The sequence below is a fragment of the Strix aluco genome, chromosome 2, assembly GCF_031877795.1.
Source record: "Strix aluco isolate bStrAlu1 chromosome 2, bStrAlu1.hap1, whole genome shotgun sequence".
Lineage (NCBI taxonomy): Eukaryota > Metazoa > Chordata > Aves > Strigiformes > Strigidae > Strix > Strix aluco.
Window position 1 is genome coordinate 106,590,101 of NC_133932.1, and position 21,437 is coordinate 106,611,537.

At 41.4% G+C, this 21,437-nt stretch overlaps 1 protein-coding gene and 1 long non-coding RNA gene across 3 annotated transcripts in view; one reads left to right on the forward strand and one right to left on the reverse strand.

The window, feature by feature from the left end:
* Positions 1-85: 85 nt before the first annotated feature.
* LOC141919663 (uncharacterized) lies at positions 86-16,531 on the forward strand. Its single transcript, XR_012622061.1, has 4 exons — positions 86-548; positions 879-979; positions 12,239-12,370; positions 16,390-16,531. It is a non-coding gene; the product is annotated as an uncharacterized LOC141919663 (long non-coding RNA).
* HTR2A (5-hydroxytryptamine receptor 2A) overlaps positions 7,855-21,437 on the reverse strand; it is a 30,215-nt gene continuing 16,632 nt past the window's right edge. For both annotated transcript variants that reach the window (XM_074815675.1, XM_074815674.1), the window contains one exon: positions 7,855-12,915. In XM_074815675.1, the coding sequence (XP_074671776.1) occupies positions 12,116-12,915 (800 nt within the window). In that variant the 3' untranslated portion in view covers positions 7,855-12,115. The remainder of the gene's footprint in view (positions 12,916-21,437) is intronic.

Here is a 21,437-nt window from a genome sequence, read left to right on the forward strand (position 1 = left end):
TGCTGGGCTGCGGCTTCCCCGAGCAAAAATGCACGTCCCCTGGGAGAGCTGGGGGGGTCCGCCGTGTCTGTGAGTGCTGCGGGGGCTGCGCTCTTCCTCTTCCTCCTCCTCCTCCGCCTCAGGCGCTTCTCCAGCTCTTCGCCCGGGCTCGGAGGGGAGCGGCTGCGTGCGGCCTTGGCGCCTTCCTGCCCCGCTGCTGCAGAGGTCGCATTCCCAACTCTAAAGAAGAAAGTCTTGAGCTCTGAAATGAAGATAAAAACAAAAAGATAATCCGGAGAATCTGATAATAGTGAACTATTCAAACAGCAAGTGTTTCTGTAACATTATTCTCCCTCGACCATCAAGACCTCAAGGGGAAAAAAAGCTGCTGAAACAGCCTGAACTTGGACTACCACATCATCACATTTTAACTGTTTTACCTCTCCTCACTATTTTAGCGTTCTTCATAGCAGCTGCCATCTGACAGACTCCTGATTTTTTAATAAGACCAATTTCTAGTTCCGGTAGTTTTTGTCACGACAGCTCACTTGGAAGATCACAAAGGAAAGGTAGTTGTCAGTGCTTTCATCTTACTCATAACCCAAATTTTTCCCACTTCCTGCTGTGGGAGGGTCTCTTTTTTTTAAAAAAAAAAAAAAATACAGTTAAACATGCCCATCGGTTGCCAGAAAAGTGTCCTCAGCAAAGCACTCTCCCTCTTTTTAGTCTCATACCATGTACTGCATTAGCAGCAACTATTTTTGCCCATAACATTTTGCAGTCTGATCATCTGTTACTCTGCCGATGTGACAATATTTCATTTCTATTTTTAATTCCTAATTCTAGCAAGGCGCAGTACTGGCAACTTTGTCCCCTTGTTGCTTTCTACTCTTCCCCAGCAGATCCATTTGGACTGCAGCTGCTGGACCCTGGACCTGGGCCACCCATCCTGCCTTCCAGAGCAGCATTCCGATCCCGTCTTTCTACTTGGATGTAGCTGGTACAAGTAGTCTGTTTCTGAGTCGTTTAAACTTTCTTCTCTCAGTTTCTCTTTTCAAACCAGGTTTAATTCGCCATTAATCAAATTAAAATGTGTTTCTTCACTAGTATTTCTCAAGAACTCTTCAGGTGTTCCTTCCATCTCTGTGGCATTTTGTAGCTCTCTTAATGTCCTACTCTCACTAGCAAGATACTGCCCAGTTAGTTATTTGATCTAAACTTTAGCCAGTCTGTTTTCTCTGGTGTATATATATATGCAGCTGTCATTACGCACATCTCATTTTTCATGGTATCTGCAATTGTTTGAATTCCATTTCAGCCAATAAATAATTTAGTAGAACATTAGGGCTTGCCTTATTAATGAGGCCCCCCAAGGAGAGGTGGAGACATAAATGCTATTTGTTTATGCTTATGGTTGTCTTTCCCCAGGAGATAGGCGTTTCTTTAGGTCTGAGGGAATAAGTGAAGATCAGCAACACCAGCTGGCATTCCTAGGATTTCTTGATTCCTATGTGATCATTGAAGTAATACAAGTATAGTGGACTTTCTTTCTTAGTCTTGGGGTGCAATTGGGCCACAGACTTGAAGTCATTTGTCAAATTAAGGATCAAAACAGCAGAAGCTTTAAGTTGTCTATCATAAACTCTTCTTGTGAGGACTATTTAAATCTGTTATCTATACTTATGTATGATGAAGAGTCACGCAAAATTACAATACATGAGGTTGCTTCTGTTCTTTACTTAAAAGATTATTTTAAAGAGCACGGCTTTTAAAAATGCTGAAGCAAAGGCAGTATTTTATTGCTGTCAAAGTGTGAGTATGGTAACATGCCTAAATGACTTCTGGAACAACTGATGAGATCCTCAGTGGGAAGAACATTTATTTCAATAATATGTGTAGTTCCTAGGGGAAGTACAGGCAATGAAAGAGTCAGAAAATTCCAAACATCATTTAAGATGAAAAAGTAAAAGTAGGTGCTCACATTGTCCCAAGAGAAATAGCAAAAAACTTGATTGATCTGAATTTTAACAAAAGATAGTGGTCTTCTGAATATCCTTGTTTAATTTGATTCAGTCTGAGTAACTGAACTCACAGAAGAGAATAAACCTTGAAGGGAACAAGTTTCACTCACTAATATGTGGGGTTATTTAGTTATAATTAGTGTCTAAAAGTGAGCAAAACAAATGCAGTCACAACCCTGAACTTCAGGAGAGCAAGTAGTGGTTATTGGCAGGATCCAATGGGAGACTGCCCTGGCAGGTGAAGGAGAGCCCAGGAGAGCTTGTAGATCTTCAAGGACAACCTCCTTAAAGCACAAGAAGAGTCCATTCACTTTGCAGAAAATGGAACATGGGCCAGCATGGATGAAGAAAAGACTCCTGCGCATGCCACATGCAAAAAGAAAGCCTATGGAAAGTGGAAGCAGGGATGGGCTACCTGGGGAGAATAAAGAAACATCTCTAAAGCATGCAAGGATAGAGTCAGAAAAGCCAAAATCAGCGGGGACTGAAACTGGAAGTGATGTGAAGGGCAACAGGAAAGGTTTCTTTCTGGGAAAGTAATGCAGCAAATCCTCCTGCAAGCCATTTCCAGGTACACAAAGAACAAGAAGGTGTTCGAGAACAGCCAAGATGGATTTACCAAGAGCACAACACACCTGACCAGTCTAATGTTCTTCTGATGAGAAGTCTGCCTCAATGGGCAAAGCAGGAGCAGTGGAAGTTGTGTACCTTGGCTTTAGCAAGGGCTTTGCAACAACTTCTCTTAGTCTCCTTGTCTCCTTTTAGTGGGATGGGCAAAATGTGGGCTCAATAAAGTGGGTAGAAAATTGGCTGGATTGCTGGGCTCAAAGAGTGTTGATCAGCAGTACAGAGTCCAGCTGGCAGAGTGGCACCCCTCAGGGATCGATATGAGGGACAAGACTGTTTAGTGTCTCTATTAATGACCTGGATGATGAGATGGAGTGCAACCTGAGATACATAGCTAAGGAAAAAAACCAGATCATTGTATTCCCTGCAGTAACAGAGATAAAGAGAGAATGATAATAGATCTTTGTGAAAAGAAGAAGCTTCAGTCCAAAAATATTTTTTGGAATTTAAAAAAAAATCTTAAGTTGCAGTAAGGGAGGGTGATGCTGTTCTGCACTATTGATACTATATGTCATTGGAAAAAAAGGAAGGAACTTATTGGCACTGACAGTGATCAAGTCCACAGTGCAAAGCACTGTATGAAAACCTATTGAAGCTAATCTTCTGACTTGAAGAGTTCACTGTCTACAAAACAAAAAGGAGAAAAAAAGTATTTTCTACACTTCACATGTGGAGAACAGAGATACAGATTTCCCTAGTCCAGCCACGATGAGTATTGGTCATGTGGAAACTTCATCCATGACTTTACGCATAGTTATATGCAGCAATTCAAAATACTTTGGTGGAGTATCTCTTGGACTAGTCTGTTTCTAAATCCTGAGATTTTCTACCTTCATTTGACCCTGAATAGTTGCATCTCTTTCACAAGACGATTTCTAAAGAAGATATCCTGCCTTGGATTAATTTTCAGGCCCCTGTGTGCTGCTTCCTAAATAATTACCATTTCTTTCTCATGGGAGGTATCAAAAAGGAACTTTGGGATAATCTGTCTTTCTTTAGGTCATTCAGGGTCTCACGAGTGCTGTAATTCAGCTCAAAGTGCCTTTCTAAACTGCTTTGCTTCCTACTTTTGCTGGTTCCTCAAACTTAAAGTAAGTAGACCTGACTCATTTCAAACATGCAAATCTCAACTTCATTGCTAGGGATTTTTTTTTTTTTTTTCATGTGTCAAGAAGAACTGCAGATTCCCAGATGTCCTCTGGAAATCTCTGTTCCCTCAGCATTGGGAAGTAGAGGCTTACAGGGAGGAGACCCTGACCCATGCCTTTTAAGTTCTGGGCTCTGCTCCTGGCTCCCTGAGTGGCTTCTTTTGCCGATTTTATTTCACTGTACCTCAGTTACCCATCAGCAAATAGGTCCCAGCAGTAGTTCCCTTTTCCTCAAAAGAATTGTAAGGATAAATAACTATGAATGTAGTCTGACAGTGACTGCAGTGATCTGTTTAACATGTTTCTCCATTTTTTTCTTAGATGTAAGTCTGTAAGGTGAAAACTCACTTAAAATGGCACAGTGTGCTCCTCTTTCATCAGCCACCTGTTTCTTGGTCAGATCAGAAGATGGCACAGTTCAATCTTTTCACCTTCTGCCAGGTGATTGTTGGTTGAAAGACCCATTCAGCAAATAGTCTGTGTTCTCCCTCAAGGACCCCAAATGTGACTGTTAGTAGTCCTCTTACAGTGGGAAATTTATCCCCTATACCACATCTCTAGACTTAGCCGTAGCCCCATGAGCCCCAAGTATTTAGTTTTGAAAAGCAATGTTATGTGGCTACATTATAGCTGCTGTTACTTGTGAATGAAACTATTTTATACTTGTGAGATTTGAAGGCTGGGATTTTCTCTGGTAGGCAATTCCAAGGGGTGATTCCACTTGCCTTAAATACTCATTTTAGGCTGCTTCTCTTTCTCTATTACCTTTAGAAGCTGGGTCAACTGGCTTAGACATGGACACTTAACTAGCAGACCCCTAGCAGTTCCCAGCCTAAATGTCTCAATGAAAAATGGGTTTTTCAACTCACACCCCTTTTTCTTTTTCTGCAAAGAGAGATCACCCAAACATCTTTGTCATTTCAAATTATTCAGCGGCAGAGACTTTAAGAGCAAGTGTGTTGTAAATTTGCTTGGAAACAGCAACAATAATTTTAACTGCTGTTTTCTTTGCTTCCATTTCCTGCCACAGTTGTGTGGTTGCATGAACATAATTTTTATTACTGGGTTCCTGAGAGCAGTGAAGTGTTTAAGGATTTTCAGACTAGCAATCTTTTCTATTGCTACAGAACACTTATGATATAACAGGAAGAATAACAGTGAACTCACAAAATACTAATATTTGTATTGTCAGTGAATTGTGACCTAAGAATTTACAAATTAACTCCTTGAGATTTTTTAGGTCAGTTGCAAATGCACTTACAGAAATATTTATGGAAGAGCAGGAACAGAAGAACGGGGAATTGCTTAATTAAATTCATATACAGATCACTTTTGTGTTTGAAATCTAACAGAAGAGCAGCCGTAGTTGTGCAGACCAAAGGTCCATTCAGCCCATTTTGAAGATGAGCTGTAGCACAAACTGGTAGAAAGAAAAGCACAAGCATTTGGCAAGCAGCTCCAGAGAGCACTCGCTAACATCTAGCAATCTGAGGTCCCTCTAGTTCTCGGGCTAGAAATGTCTATAATCTCTATGGTAAAGAGCTCTCTTTGGCTTCATGAATTTGCCCAATCTTTTAAGAGTCCTAATCTATTTAGATGTTTACATGTATGGAAGCTAACCTATAATTTTGATTGACCTTGTTGCCCTTCTCTGTACCCTTTACAGTTATCCTCAAATACCTTTTTAACTACTGCTGATCATTTTTTTCACAGTACAATAGTACAAATATAGAATTCCCATGTAGTAACAGTCAGTTTAGAGCATATTATTCTGTATGTAAAGGTAAAGTTGATTTTTTTTCTCAAAAAAATGCATCACCTTACTTTTTCTACTTTGAATTTCACCTGCCATTTCAAGAAACATCACAGGGTATCATGTGGTCTTCGCAATCAGTTCTCCACTATGCATGCTGTCACTTTTGATGTATTTTTTCTAGAGGCCCCCGTAGGACACACTGGTGTTCTGCCTCCATGGTGAAGACTGATTATTCTTTCTTGCCTGTTTCCTGTTCTTTCACTATGCAAGAACCTTCTGTCTTCACTTGTGGTTAGTTTTTCTTCAGCCTTTGATGAGGGACCATGTTGATGTACACACATGCTGACTCCTTTCAGAGAATGCATCCATAGGTTGGTTTATGTCCTTTACATAATCTCTGTATGGTTCTCTCTTTTGTTTCATTATCTTTTATTGACAATTTCATTTGAGGCAAATCTTCTGACAGGTGACTGCAAGGAAGTCTGCTGACATACAACCATTCCTAAGCGTACCCAGTGTGAACACAGATTTAAAAAAAAAAATAAAGGAAAAAAAAAGAAAGTTTTTCTGCTTATATATTAAGATCTCCTAAGGAAAGATCCCAGATCTGATTCTCTGCACACTCTGTTCACACCCAGGGTGGCAAAGTAGTCATATTTAAAATATATTGCCTTGCACATTTTAGACAAAACCCAAACAAGTCCAGCACTTGAAAAATTACAGTGCCTGGGCATGATGAACTCTACTTTTTCTCCACAACTACCTAAAATTTTTTGTCTGCATTAGTTTTTAATTTTCCATTCTGATAGAAATTTGGCAGTTAATCTTTTAACACAACTGTAACTATTGCCTATTTTGCATGGCTTTGTACTGGTTACACTGTGATATAACCCAAGCAATTTAGATGCAGTTACACCCAACTGATGTCCTGCGAACACTAAGAATGAGTAACTTTACACTTGTAAACTGACACATTGAATGTAATCAAAACTATTGAGTTTGTCAGCTTTTCTTTATCCTAAAATGAAGATTTCAGTCAGACTGAAAAAAGTTAATCTTTTGTGTAGTCAAATAACTTTGGACATAATTAATTATGGTTTGCAGAACTAATGTTAGAACTATTTTCAGGGTCAGATAGCATGGTATGTCTGTGATTAAATTACATCAAACATAATAAGATTCAATCAAGGAGGCTTTTGAATTGCTGTGCCTATTTGCCAGGTCTCACATGTCAAAGCTGCAGGTATATCAAAGAACTTCACTGTGTTATGTAAAATTTCCAAAGACCCTTTTGCCATATTTCAAGGAGAGTCCTCAGAAGATTATACTATAAATCTGAAGACTAAATATCTTTTTTTCCAGATATCTTTGCCTTTATGACTTGGAGTGCCAGGTGGATAAGCTAAGCGTATCCTTTGTCAACGGTTAGTGCAAAGTATGTCAAAACAGGTAAATCTCGCCTGGCATTTTCCAAAGAACATAAGAAATTCTGATACCCTCAGCCTACGTACAGTAGTCTAGTACTACAGAGGTAAAACTGAGTGGATGTTCAATTCAGGGATCTCATCAGACACATTTCACCCTATGGTGCCTCACAGGTTTGTAGCTAAAACAATCTATTTCCCTTCATTTGATAACTTTTGAAAAATATGCCTTTGTATGCTTTTCTCTAGACATTACAAAGCTTAATGAAACCTTAAGATTACAGCAAGATTTTGAGGGGACTTCTTATTAACAGCCATACTATTTGGATATGCATTGCAATTGTAAACAAGTGCGTGTATGCTGTAAGATCCGTTGGAGGAATAAATTTATTTTGGTTTTAAGATGGAGAAAACAAAAAGGTAACAAAATCCATTTTGGTTTCTTATTTTAATACTCTGTGAGAGGAAATACTAACAATAGGTGGCACTGTGGTTCTGTGATTCAGGTGTTACTGATGTCTGCAGCTGTGTAATGCTATTTATTTACGCTGCTTATTAATTTTAGTCTTATAGTGCTACTTCTTAGTAAAATTAATTTAATTGGCTTATTACTACTTCAAGTACGTTGTTTCTGAGGCTGAAATGTTTTAAGCTATATGTACTCATCCAAAGAGTATACATTTTCAGCAGAAGAACAGCTGTCCTTAGAAAATGAAAATGATTGCAATGGCTCATTTTGGACCAGTTTACTGAGATAGTTAAATTCTGCAACATGCTCTTTCTCTTTGTCCAGCAAGATATTTAAAATTACTTTAGCCTTCAGCAGACATTGTACTGTGAATATATATGGGAGAAATTAAACCAAACCAAAATAACTACTTAAGACAAACCTCCAGTTTATAAAACAACTGATGGCATTTATATATTTTAATCTGCTTTACTAGCAGTGGGATCTGACAAAACAATAAAGCATTGGAACACCATTTTACAGTAACATTACAAAATACAGCAAACGTTTTTCTCTATGTATTTACATAAGCAAACATACAGGTATTCAAAATAGAATGCATCTCACCATCTGGCAATAATTACATAAGTACAGTGCATGGTTGGCTGGATGGGATAGATACATAGGATTTTTTACCCTGAAGTGTATAAAGGATGCACACCAGCTGAGGAGATACATGGTGAGCTTCATGTCTTTGGACATTTTTCAGCTGCAGCCTTAACAGTAGTAAAATGTCAATCTACTTGAAAAATTTTTGATTAAAACATTTTTTCAGACAAAGCGGGTTTTTTGAATGCAGATATGACAGACTGACTCAGCATGCTTTTCCTGTAAGGTAGGGGAAGGCCCTAACCTCTGAGCAAGTCTGTGTGAATGTCTTCTCTTTTTTTGCCTGGAAAATTACAAAAGTTTCCATGCCAGTCTGATGCGTAATGAAAACACATTTTTTTGCAAGATGGAAGTGTTGGTCTGAAGCTGGTCATACTAAACTATAGTGTTCATCCCAAGCATGGGACCAGTGCTATAAATTCTGGTTTAAAACAGCTGAACTTTGTCATCTGTCTGCAGTATAATGATTCTGTTAATTGCTATCTGCTGATGAACAACCTCCCGCAGATCTGGCATGGTGGGAAGAACAAATTCAGACCCTGACTCTGTCATCCTCACTAAGGCAAACCACACAAAAATCTGTTAACATTTTGGTGCAAGGTGGCAGAATCAGGCCTCGCTAAACTGTCAAAGGTGTCCATGAATAGTGGAAATATTGGTCTTTATCTGCTGTGCATTCCTGGCTTTGAGAGGCTTCTTAGGCAAAAGCTGCTGATCACTCAATAAAACCACCTATCTGAGTGCTCGCAGAATTAAAATGTCAGGCATCAGATATCCCTGCTTCTAAGCAAAAAATGTGTTATGTTACCTCCAGCTGTCAATTAAAGAAATGCTGTCAAGTCTCTTAAGTCCAAAACATAGATTTTATTTTAATAAGCTGGAAAATATTGTTCAGTCATCTTCTAATGGAACATCAAGCAAGTAATTGAAACCCTCTCTGTTTGTAGTGAGACATTCACCGTCAGTATTTGCAACCTGAGCAATTTGACATTGTGAAAGCGGAACAGAAGGTGACATGAAAGAGAAAGAGGGGGGACTGATTTGCTCTGCCACGTGGGCAAAATGCAGACAGTAAGCGGAGAGCATAAGCAGTGAATGTTAGATGCTCAGTAACAGTTTATCAAGCACAACTGGTGGAGGAGACTGCACAGACCAGCAACCAGACCCTCAGGAGTTTTCGGAGGAATTGAGCTTCGGAGAAGTGCAGGGTGCCAGATACATCGTACAGTATGCAGGCAGGCTCTGCTCCCTGGCACAAATGGGCAACAGGACCCGAGCTGTCCATCCCATCTGCTTCTCCCTCTTGCAAGGCCAGAGACACTTGCATCAAGATGGGCACAAATTGCACAAAACCTGGCAATTCCCTCCACTGGTAGAAGCATCTGTGTTTCCTTTCTGCTCACACAGAGTTAGAGACCTTCAATCCTGTGTCAGTATTCATCATATGAAGGCAGTCTGGTTTGGTGGCAGATCCTGAGCCTCAGACATCTACTCAAGAAAGACCTTTGGTTTTATTACTGCCTACTTCTTCTCTGGGGTGCCCATTCCTAGGGGTGAATTCTCAAAACCATCACTCCAGTTGTGGAGTGATCTGGACACCAGGAGGTACCTGAATACCCTGTTTTGTGGGATGCCCTGGACCACTTCTGCTCCATCAGTGCTCCATCCCTTGCCTGGCTGGCCTGGGTGGTACAAGCTGGATGTTGTCCTTAGCTCAAACCCCCTGATTTAGGTTCTATGTCAAACTTGTCAGGGAACAGTGGAAAGTCACTGCTCCCACCTACTACTATGGTGGTCCTCATGCTCAGCTGCATTTAGCAGATTCCCCCTGAAATCTCTTCTGTGCCTGTGTGGCAACCTTCACATGGTGCTATGTGGGAGCAGGGTGTGCACAGGGAGGCAGGAGCAGCAAGTTTATTTTTCCTTCTGCTAAAGATGTTCAATTTGATTGTGGTGATCAAGGGTACCCAGAGCCAGAGAGTCCATATAAACCACCTTGGTGAGCACAGCAGTTACACTACTTGATTTATCAGGTGATCCTAAATTCTCACTTTTTGGGGGAAAACCATTAAGAGCCATTAGCCCATGGATGACATGCATGGCATCACTGCAACAGGGCTACAACACAATGCTTTGACCCAGGCGTGGAGGCTGAGGGCTGTGGAATGAGTCAGTGTCACCATATGCACACAGAGCCCCCATGTGACCTGTGCACAGTGGGTCTGACCTATCCCATGTTGGAGGATACGGCTCATAAAACTGGAAGATTTAGTTATCATACTGCCAAGAAAACAATAAAAGCAGTTTCTTGGAGATCAGCCAGATACCCAGCCAAGTTTTAAGTCCTCTTCTACCACAGATCAGTATTTTAAACTAAAGGTCTTCCTCTTCCAAAGACCCCCAGCTGGTAGGCTAGAATCAGATTCAGCTTCTCTCTCTCTCTCTTTCGTAGTGGAAATTTAATTGGTCTGGGAAAACTGAACAACTTCAAGAGAAGAACTAATGAAAGCATTGGAGTTTGGCTTCTGGGTAGGTAGTGTTTTTTTCAGAGTGGACAGGATCTGAAACTGGAATACATCCTGCTTCTAATGATTATGACTGCCAAACTCATGGAACGAATCAAATCCTTGGATTTAGGTTTTGTGGGTGGATACAACATTTATATTTCTGCTCTCCAGCAGAGTCCCACTGGCTTCAGTGAAATTGTCTGTGATGCTTGAAAGAAAGCATGACTAGGCATTTCTGTCAAGCAATGTATTTGATGTTCTTCATGTAATGCATTCTGCCCTTGGAGCTATGCAGGTGAAATACAGTGCTGCTTATAAGTCCTGTTATTTTTCAGTCGGGCCCCATTTGCCCATACATATTTCATTAAGGCTAAGTCCTAATAGTGCAAGCTACCTACCATTCCTGAGCAACCTACCATAACAGCAAAACAGCGAAACCAGGGAAAACAATGTTGAGCAACCAACAGTTTTCTAATAATTCTGGCTCTACAAGCCCTAAAACAAAACCAGAAGGACATTCTTTATAATGACCTTTTTAACCAAAGAGAAATGACGAGAGAGGATCTGCTGTGACCTTTTACTGAAGGCTTCACTCATGAAAAGCTTCCACTGACATTACTTAGATCAGACTGTTGGTATCAGAGGCATGGACGTGGAATCATTTAGCAGTGTTGTGCCTGATTTTCCGCTCTTTTCTGACTTCGCTTCCCTGTCAACACCAGTGGGAAGGAGCAGGGAGTCAAGCCCAATAATTACTTCTGAAAAAATTACTTTCAAGTTTTAAGCTGAACAGATGAAACTTTTTGAATGGAAATGAAGTACAAGACATGAAATAAAGATTACAAATGGTAGTAGAACTGAAGGATCATTCAAGTATAATTTACCTTTGAAGACTGCTAATTTGAACTATAGAACAAATGGCAGAAAAGCCCAGTAACAGTTCAGAATGGTCACTCAGAAGAAAAAAATAGCCATAAAAACACTTACCAAAATGTCCGTATAATTAATCTATACAGATTTTAATAGATTTCTCTTTAATACTTTAAAATTTATTTTAAATATATATTAGCAAATTAAACATCATTTTATTTAAAATTCCATAAAGTGCTCATTCAGTTAATGATAATAAAATTCCATTGTAGCAAGACAAACTAGCTGGAGCCTACTCTGCAAGAACATCAAAGGACAGCTTAGCTTTCATTTGCAAAGAGAAAAGAAATGCGTAGGTTTCTTCACAGCCCATGTTATAATACCAGAAATTGCATTTTTTTTCTTTAAGAAATATATCCTTTAGAATATTAAAAAAATAAGTTTAATAAAGCCTGTGCTTAAAACAGCCAAAGTACTGTATGAAAAAAAATTGCACATTTGATACCATTTCAACCCTGGTTTTCATCCACAGGATAATATGAGGAGTATGTGATGTTATTGGAGGGTCTCTTGAACAGGGCTGATTATCCTAAGCTGTCAGAGCTTCTCACAGCCACATGAAATTTTCAGCATATGCACGGCGGTTGTCATGGCAGCTGCCAACCATCACACACCGCTAACGTTTTCGTTTGTTGGGCTGATACTTCCCTTGGAGGTACCATCCAAATGATGTATTCCTATTGTGACCATCGAATAATCCTTAGCCATCATTTTTGCCTCTTTTTTCAGACTCTTCATTTGCGCTAGCTGGAGCTGGCTGGAATTATACGCAAGTGCTGGGATAGTGTTCACTAAAATCAGCTGGAAAGGTTTCTTCTCCTCCTTGTAGCGACACTGAATGTAACGAGAGAAAGCTGAGCGGTAGGTTTTATTGAACAACGTATATACAAGTGGGTTGACAGCTGAAGAAAGGTAGCCAATCCAAACAAATACATTAAGTAGTCCTCCAATGACTTCTTGATTGCATGACTCCTTGCAAATTACAGCCATCACATTGGTGATGAAAAATGGGCACCACATCACAACAAACAGAAAGAAGACAATGCCAAGAACCTTGGAAGCCTTCTGCTCATTGCTGATGGATTGCATGGTTCTCCTCCCAGAAGTCCCCACATCTCTGTTCAAAGAGCGCTGAAAGAGTTTCTCTGAGGACAGGGAACTCTGAGGGAGGAAGCTAAATGAAGCAAACTTGGTCTTTGGGCCAATGTCATTCACGCATAGCATAGCTTCCTTCTGCAGCGACTTGATAGTTAAAAAGTAGGTGACCACCATGATGGTTAGAGGGATGAAGAATGCCACAAAAGAGCCTACTAGGACAAAATTGTCATCCACGAGTAAGCAGCTGCCTTTCTTAAACACTTTGGAGTCGTCTTGTAGTCCAAAGACAGGTATAGGCATGGAAATACCTGAAGGTGGATTAGGGAAAAAAGAGGTTAAACACAATAATAAAAACACCATTTCCCATCTCCAAGACAAAATAAACAAAACACTCTTATCTATACACAGGTCATTTTTCAAAGAATAAATGGTTATAGGACACAAATGAACACTAACAGATAGAGCCACAATTGATAGACACCCCAAAGCAAACTGAATTTACACAGGGGAAGGAAAAACATTGCCTCTCATGTTTCAGCAGCAGCACAATGCTAGTCCTGTTCTTGTGACTTCTGGGGCTCCCCTAAGAAAAGATGCTGTGTGAAACATTGGCGTTGCAGATGTTGAATTTCAGGAACTAAGCTGTGGTCTGCCAGGCTCTGGCATTTGTGCTGCCACCACCTTTACAGGGTCCCAGCAAAGAAGGGTAGGGGAAAAGCAGCACTGGTGTTACACAGGATTTTGCAGTTGCTCTAATCTGAATTCCCTCTCTCCTTCAAAGAAACCTCAGCCACAGGTAGAACACATCCCATGACATCTGGTAGCAACAAAAGCAATGTAATGATCTCCAGACTTGCTCCTTGATCTCTGCCACCTTGGCAAAGGCTTTTACCAACTATGATCAAGATGATACCGTGTCTTTCTTTTCTGTGTTGGCTTAAGAGTGGTCTTGGGCTGTTTTTCATAAGAGGATTAAAAGTGTTCTGGGTACCGGTTTCTGACTAGGCTGTGAAATACTGAGTTTAGGAGGAAAGATAAATTTTTCTCATAAGTCTGAGAGTAATCATTCATTGGGTCTTTTTCTTTTTTCCCTGTCATCTCCATACAGTCAGCACAGTCTAAATGGTAAAAAAAATTCCATGGGAACAGTCAGAGGAAAGATGGGGATAAATTAAGCACTGAGAGACACTGATATGAGGCAGCCTGAGATGTGGTTCACCCTGGAGGACTGCAAAGGTTCCTTCATGATATTCCCAACCTTTACTGGCTGCGCTCTCAATGCACAGCCCCGAAGGCAACAGCAGCCCTGCAAACTTTGTCTTCCCCTGGAGCATGTGCTACGTCCTTGCCCTGTCATGAATGGCAAGGCCAGGTGATGAAGTCCATTCTCCTTGGACTGCTCTGTCTGATTCAAGCCCACTCAGCCATTTCCTCAGGGACTTCTGCAAATGCTGCTAGTGTCTAAGCAAAATCAAACAGCTGCTGTTTCTTTGGTTGGTTTTGGTTTTTTTTTTCAATATTTGTCTCCTCCCCTCCCCCCAGATGGATGCTGTCTGTCCAAGAGAAACAATGTTCAGACAGCGAAAGGGATGATGTGCTGTGAAGACAGCAAAAGTGGAGTTGTGAAGAAGGGAGTGATAATGCAGCCCTGTTTGGATAAAAGCAGCTAAGGAGTCTGACTCATGTGGAAAGTTAGCATAATCTGGGAGCTCCAGTCCCCTTTGCATCTTTGAAGAGAAATCCCAGATGCTGTATTTGGCTTCTGTGGAAGAAAAAATTAATTAGAGAATAATTTCTTATGATGCCATGCCCTACCTTGTCCCCTGTGTGCCCAAGAATGTCCTTACTGATTCACAGATGAGTCCTGAAACTCATCCTCTCAACACCAGCGTTTCAATGGTACCTCCCTCTACCTCCCTTCCTTTCCCTTCTTCCCACTCTGGTGCTTAGACTTGAAGCCCTTTAAAACAGGCTGTCTCTTCTTTTCACACATTGCCAGTGCCCAGCATAAAAGCTCCAGTCCTAGAGGGAGGCTGTAGAGTCCAGGCACAGTACAAAACAATAATAATAACAGTAATAATAATATTAGACCATTGTTCTCTTCAAATGTTCCATTCTTTTGGTGCTTCTACGAAGCTCTTTTTTTTTTCTACCACTGCTTTTTATTTTTCTAACAACACTGTAGCTTATTCTATCTTCATTGTTTTGAACTGAGTCATGGCAATGCCTTGGGACAGTTTACAAAAGTGCTGTTCTTATCTGTCCAGGGCAGAAGCTGGTGGAGAGCCTGCGGTATTGTCCTTTCTGTTTCTCTGCAAAAGCCCTAAATGCTTGAACTTGGGCTGTAAGAAGCCAGTGGGCGAGGTGCAAACTCATGCAGTGTGTGGCAGCTCCTGGGTCAAGCTGATGGAAACCTCCAGTGACTCCAGGAAAGCTGCTGCCTAAAAAGGTCCAAGTCAGTCCGACTGACGGCATGGAGGGAGGGGTCACCTGCAGGACCCACATTGCCCAGCCATGGCTGAGTAATCTGGGGTGTGCCAAACACCTCCAGGGAAATGGGGAATGCTTTGAAGTTCCTCTTCTTTTTTTGGAAAGTTGAAGGGATACTGAAGGCACCCAGCGCCTCCCAGCATTATGCTTCAGCTGCATGAAGACACAGCACTAGTCAGAGCAATACCACAAGCTTCCCATCCAGTTCTGCCCTGTACTGATAACAGCAGGCTGTTTTTTCATTTCATTCAAAGACCTAGTGTGAGCCACAGAGATAAAATAAACAATGATATTGACAGAGTAAAAAGATGCCTTTCATTACTACAGACCTTATGGTTCAGCTGCATGAGGAGGCATGGGAGGAGAGGCAGCAGCACTAGAAAGAGGAAAATACTAGCATAATTGCAAGCTTTTTCAAGTAAAAGGCCGAAGTCAGTTTCAACTCCTCAGCCAAAATACAAGGGCAGCAATTCCCACCTGCTTTCTTTTGCTGTTAGCAGCTTCTGGAGAGAGGCATCTAAATCCAGATTTCTGGCTTTAAAAAATGGAAATGAGCTTCAGCTTGTATCTGGAGTTTCCACATTTCCTTGTCATTCCTTTAACAAGTGAAAAAGTGCTGTTCACAGCGGAGCTGTAGCAGGTCCTGCTAGACATATAAGTTTTTCTGAATGACCGTTCAAGGCATCTTTCCCCTACAGCCACGGGCAGCTGGCCTATATATGGTTTGAAAATACCAGAGGTACCACAGTTTGGTAGCATAGAACATTGACAGCTGTAACCTGCTTTCTGTGTATACCCCGGTTCAGCTGATGCAGGGGATCCCACAAATGATATTGTGGCATTCCTGCATGGATTAAATTAACTACAGCCCATTTCTCTCTTTTCATATCTCTACAGCGACTAAGCTTACTACTCTCCGGCCCAAAGGAACAGAGTTTTTCCCTCTTCAACAGAGAGCTTCCAGCTTCTGTAGCATGAGGATAGCAAATCCCAGTGAGGACACAGGGAACAAATTCAAAGGCAGTCATGTTTAAACTGTAAATAAAGGAGTTCCATGTGCAACCCATGTACACTATTTTGATGGGATTTTTAGGAAGCATCACACATGGCCAGGAATGTCACCCACACATCACTCGGGTTTTTTCAAGATCAAGTTTGTCCTGTAGTCACATAACAAAAAGTCCCCATCCAAGCTGTATGAGCATTACTGCAGATGACTGAATTAATTCTTTAAAGATCGAAGCTAATCAATCTATTTCTCTTTGAGGATTCAGATGTATAATTTCTTGCAGGTTTTATTGGGGGTCCTTGATTTCCAGCTCCCTGCTCGTGATGACTGGATGTTTAAGAAGACACAGGCTATGTCTGTTTATTCAAATGTCAGGAGAAGAAAATCAGCTTCAGAAGAAAGAATCATGCAGAGCTACCAGGTAGGGATGAGCAGGCATTTGGGAAATGGACCATGTGCAAAGAGTAGAACTGGAGGAAACGACCTGGCAGGGCTGTAACAGAACAGCTATTCCACACCCTGCCCATTCCATGTCCCTGGCTCCCGCTAGCTCAAGGTCAGTTTGGAAAAAGTCTGGATATCCCCTGAGTGCTTTTTTATGGTTTATCTTACTCCACTTGCAAATCAAATTAAGATGAGACAAAGGAAGCACTCCGCACAGAGTGGGAACATCCATTCAAGCACTGGAGGTACATGAGCCACTGCGTTTCCAGCTGACATTCCCACTTACTTATATCAGAACATTTTCCCTTATGGGCAAACCCTAAATATTATGTTCCACTAGTAGAAGCTGGTTTATTTATATAGCTTGATTTATACACAGGTGGCTGCTTCAAACTCTATGGACTTTAATAAACCACAAAACAGAACCCGAAAAATAAAGTTGAGTAATAAATCCTGCATTAAACCTCAACCATTTGGGCACAACTTCAGAATGACAAAAGGCTCTTGAAAACACCAAAGGTTAAGAAGTAAAGCAATAGCATTCTTCTTGTTGTTCTCTTGAAAAGCCTGGTAAAACTGACAAAGCTTGATTTAGTGGTACACATTGCTGGCTTGCAATTGAGAGATATACAGCAGCCATAAAACCACTTCAACTGAACAGGTAAACTGGGTTTGCAGCTGCCTTGAGCTGTGGAGACTATCAAATGAATCAAAGCCAGAATCTACAATATGCCCTGCAGGGTGGCACACTTGGGCTACTTAGAATGAAGAGAAGATGGGTGGAGTGAACTGATAAAGTCAAAGTTCCTTCCATGAAGTCTCCTTCAAGCAAAAAATGTCAGTCATATGCTTTCACCTCACATATATCTATTTCAATCAATTTGAATATAAATGAGCATTACTATGTGCCTTAATAAATGTCCAAGGGATAGGAAATACCTTTTAGAGATGTCGTTACAGTTTCTCAACGAAATTCAGCACCTTTGTTCACCTTCGCAAGAAAAAGAAAAAAGCCTCCCCAGCTCAATTTTTAACAGTCACATTGATTCAGACATATTCAGATTATGGGCCAGATCATGGGCCACTGCACAGAGATGTGCTGTGACACTGGAGACCTCTGAAAGGATTGCTGCCTTGGAGAAGGCCAGTCTGTCCTTCAAGCAGCTCAGAGTGGCAATATTGTCTAATTTCTTTAGAAAAGCCCATGCCTGGTATCTGGTGCTTTTCTTTTCTTGGAGAATGTCCTCCTTTGGTACAAGTGAACAAAAAGCAACCATCCTTGAACACTCACATGGTACATCCCAAGGCATACAACACAGACCCTCAGTTCCATTTTGTATAAAAATTGCCTTGGTGCAACACAGCCATTACATTATTTTCAATATTTTGGAATGAACTAATCACACAAAATAATATTTATTCCTTTGGGCTACCATGGTGCCCTGTGTGGATGTCTGCATGCTCTAGGAACACAAACTACAGTGAGCCACTTGTCAGGGGACCATGGACCATATCCTCCTCTGGGTGTCAAGGATGCAAATATGTCTGGAGTTTATATCAGGAGCCGGAGTTTAGCAACAGCAACTTGTGTGCTTTCACTTAAACATCCACAGAAGAGCTGCTCAGTCTGGTGCCATGTCTCTGCTTGGCGTGTGGCACTCACCGTTACAGGAGTCATTGTTTCCCCAGACCTGCAAACACTTAACTGATTTCGGCATGCACCTGAAAATGTTATTTCCCAGCTGACTCATTTCCAGTCATGATAAACCTTTTGTGTTATAATTTTGTTGCTACTCAAATAGAGCCAGCCACATTGCCAATAGCAAGGTTGTGCAGTTTGCTGATGGGTAGCAGTGCAGAAGCAGAAATGTCCACCTGGGGACAGGGGGTGTCGAAAGCTCTGGGTGGTTTGGGACCCACCATCTGAGGCTGCATCTAGTTACCATGAATGTTAAAAATCTTCTGCCTTTCCTAGTCAGCATGGCAGTGTCCCCAAAGTCTGGGATAGAATTTCTTCTCTTCCCTATCAGCAGGTGCGCATGTTGGTGGGAGCAGGAGTGGGTAAGGAGCTTTCTCTCACAAATCCCCACATAATATTTTCTTTTTGATGGATTTCCTCAAGAGTTAAATGAGTCACAGTGCCAGTGGAGAATCGTCTCCTTTTTGCATTCCAAGGTGCTATCCTCACAGGACTGGAGTCAGAGTGGGTCCAGGAATTTTCCTTATTGCTGTCTATAGGCAAAATCTAGTTTTTTACTTGAGGGCACACACAGAGCTGGTTTTCTGTAGCTTTCCCTTGGAACATTTTATTTGGTCACACATGTTCTATTTAATACAACTAAAAGGAAAACTACTTTATATTTAACTTCACACAGGGGGTGGCAGGTAATACTTGGATTATTCTATAAATTTTGAAATGGCTTTGTTCTTGGCAGCTCAGAAAATCTCTAAGGAAACATATTATTTAGCCTAGCAGGAGATATATTCAATTCTTTTTATGTGAGAAAATTATTGTAAATGATCATTTATAATAATATAATGCCATAAATGTTCTCTTTCACTTTAGAAAAACAAAATCAAGGAAGTCTCAGTGTCTTCCTGATAGATTTCTCATTTATGTTCTCAGTCCTGAAGTCAATTTCTTACAAGTACAGAGATGTGTCTGTGCAAATTAATTTGTAAGACTGTGAAAATAAATTAAATAGAAACAGAATTAAAGGAGCATTAGAGGGAGGACAGAGCAAGAAATGAAGGACAGTTGCACCTTTTTGACCCAACTGATTAGAAACCCAAGGCTCCAGGGTGGGCTGAGTTATGAAAGGAAAGTGCTGATGGAGTCACTTACTGCTTTGGTATAATCTCGTTCCCTTACAAAACGTGCATGCAATCCCATTTCCTAGAGGCAGCAAGAATCCCACAGCAGGAAGCAGTTTCTTTGCTCTCAGCTTTAAGTGCTATTCCTGCCTATACACACCTCAAATTCCCTTTCTTAGCTGTGTTGCAGGACTTGTTTACAGCAGTTCTATGTCCATGTCTTCTTTTCTTCTTGGATTTTCCAGTCCTTCTGAGTATCTGAGGAAGGCACAACCTTTTGCACAGCAATTTTCAGTGGAACCTCCCACACCTACTGTGTGCAGAAGGGAGGCCTCCAAGGGCTAAGAAATTGTTGGAGAAAGCTGTGCTACCTGGTCTGGTCTTTCATAAGCAGGGATGATGTGTGATGAACTGACCGCAATCCCCATTCCCTTCCCGCCTGTGCTGCTGCGGTGGAGGAGGTAGAAAAATCGGGAGCAAAGCTGAGCCTGGGAAGATGGGAGAGATGGGGGGAAGGTGTTTTTAGGATGTGGTTGTATTTCTCACTGTCCTACTGCTTGAATGGTAAATTAGTGGTGGTGGTGTTCAAATTAAGTTGATGTTCTTTTTCTTCCCCTAACGAGTCTGTCTTTTGCCTGTGACCATAATGGGTGAATCATCCCTCCCTACCCTTATCTTGATTCCCGAGCCTTTTGTTTTATTTTCTCCTCCCCATCCCTGAAGGGGAAGGAGTGAGCGAGAGGCTGCGTGGTGCTTTCTTGTCCTTTGGGCTTAAACCACCACAATGACACATATTTCCAGCTGGGTTGTTTTCTATAACATGTATATCTACTGAGACACAGAATTTTTCCTAAATAAGTAAGAAATCCAAACTGCCCAGTAAATACATTTTTGCACAATATGGCTAAAGGACAAAATAATGTGTACCACATTCCAGATTCTTCCACAGGTCTCCAGTGGATTCGATGAATTTCCCTTTTCCTGTGCTTGGCTAGATCTGTTTGATTCTGAATATTTCAGTGATGTTAAGTCTGAAGAAAGATGTCAAAAGACCCCAGCCCTAGACTCGGTAAGTGTGTCAACATTTAGATAAAAAGAAAATCTCTTTGCCTTGTGTAGATTACTGTGCAAATACAAGTCATTATAAATGCATCTACAAAGGAGGGAGGCAAGAAGGCATCTGGGCCTCCTTTTGCAGCAGAAGGCCAGACAGAGCTGCTTAGCTCCAGGATGTCCAGGAGGTTAAAAGTCAATAATAGACACAAGCTAAAAATCCTTTTCCTCTTTACTGCTCCAGAGGAACCCACTCAACCTGATCTCCAGTAAGGAGCATGCCATCATGCCATGTAGAGCAACCTTGTTTACCTGAGAAAGAACCATCCCTGTGTTTGCCATATGAAAACTTAGCCCATCCTTGGAGATGGGACAACAAAATGTTTATGGGACTGTTTCAGCAGTGTTTTGACACCACATTGCCACATCACAGCCAAGATGAAATTGCTCCTCCTTTGCCCTGCTCGATCCCATGGTTCCCAGATGATGCTGAGAGCACATGGACAACTAGTGTCAGAGTGGCAATGCTGAAGGAGCACTGAGAGAAGGGCAAATGCCACTCCATACAGGCCATCTGTATGGATGTCATAACTTTCTTCTGCCGGGAGCTGGGCTAGGTTAGATGTGCATCTGGCAAGAAGCTCCTCTTTCTCATTAACAGGCTAGGCATGGTCAGGAGGCAGGGAAGCCGCTTGCCTGGGGGATACTGGCTGAGCAGAGACAAAGTCTGAGGCAGCTACATAGCAGCTACAGTCCTGCTGTCAGCTGGGAGTCATGAGGGAGCTGGGCTTAATGTTCTCCTCCAGGGGCCGTAGGCTGATGACGGCTGTGTACCCACTTCATCCATGGTGATTAGAAGTGATTAGAAGTGACTTTATGATAAAGAGCTGAATATTTAGTGTGAAAAATTGCAAGAGGTGCCACAGGTCTCCAGCCTAGCTCAGTGCAAAGGGACGAGGTGCTACTCATTCTTATTTAAAGCTCTGGATGGACAAACCTGCTACTTCTGTGGGTCTCAAA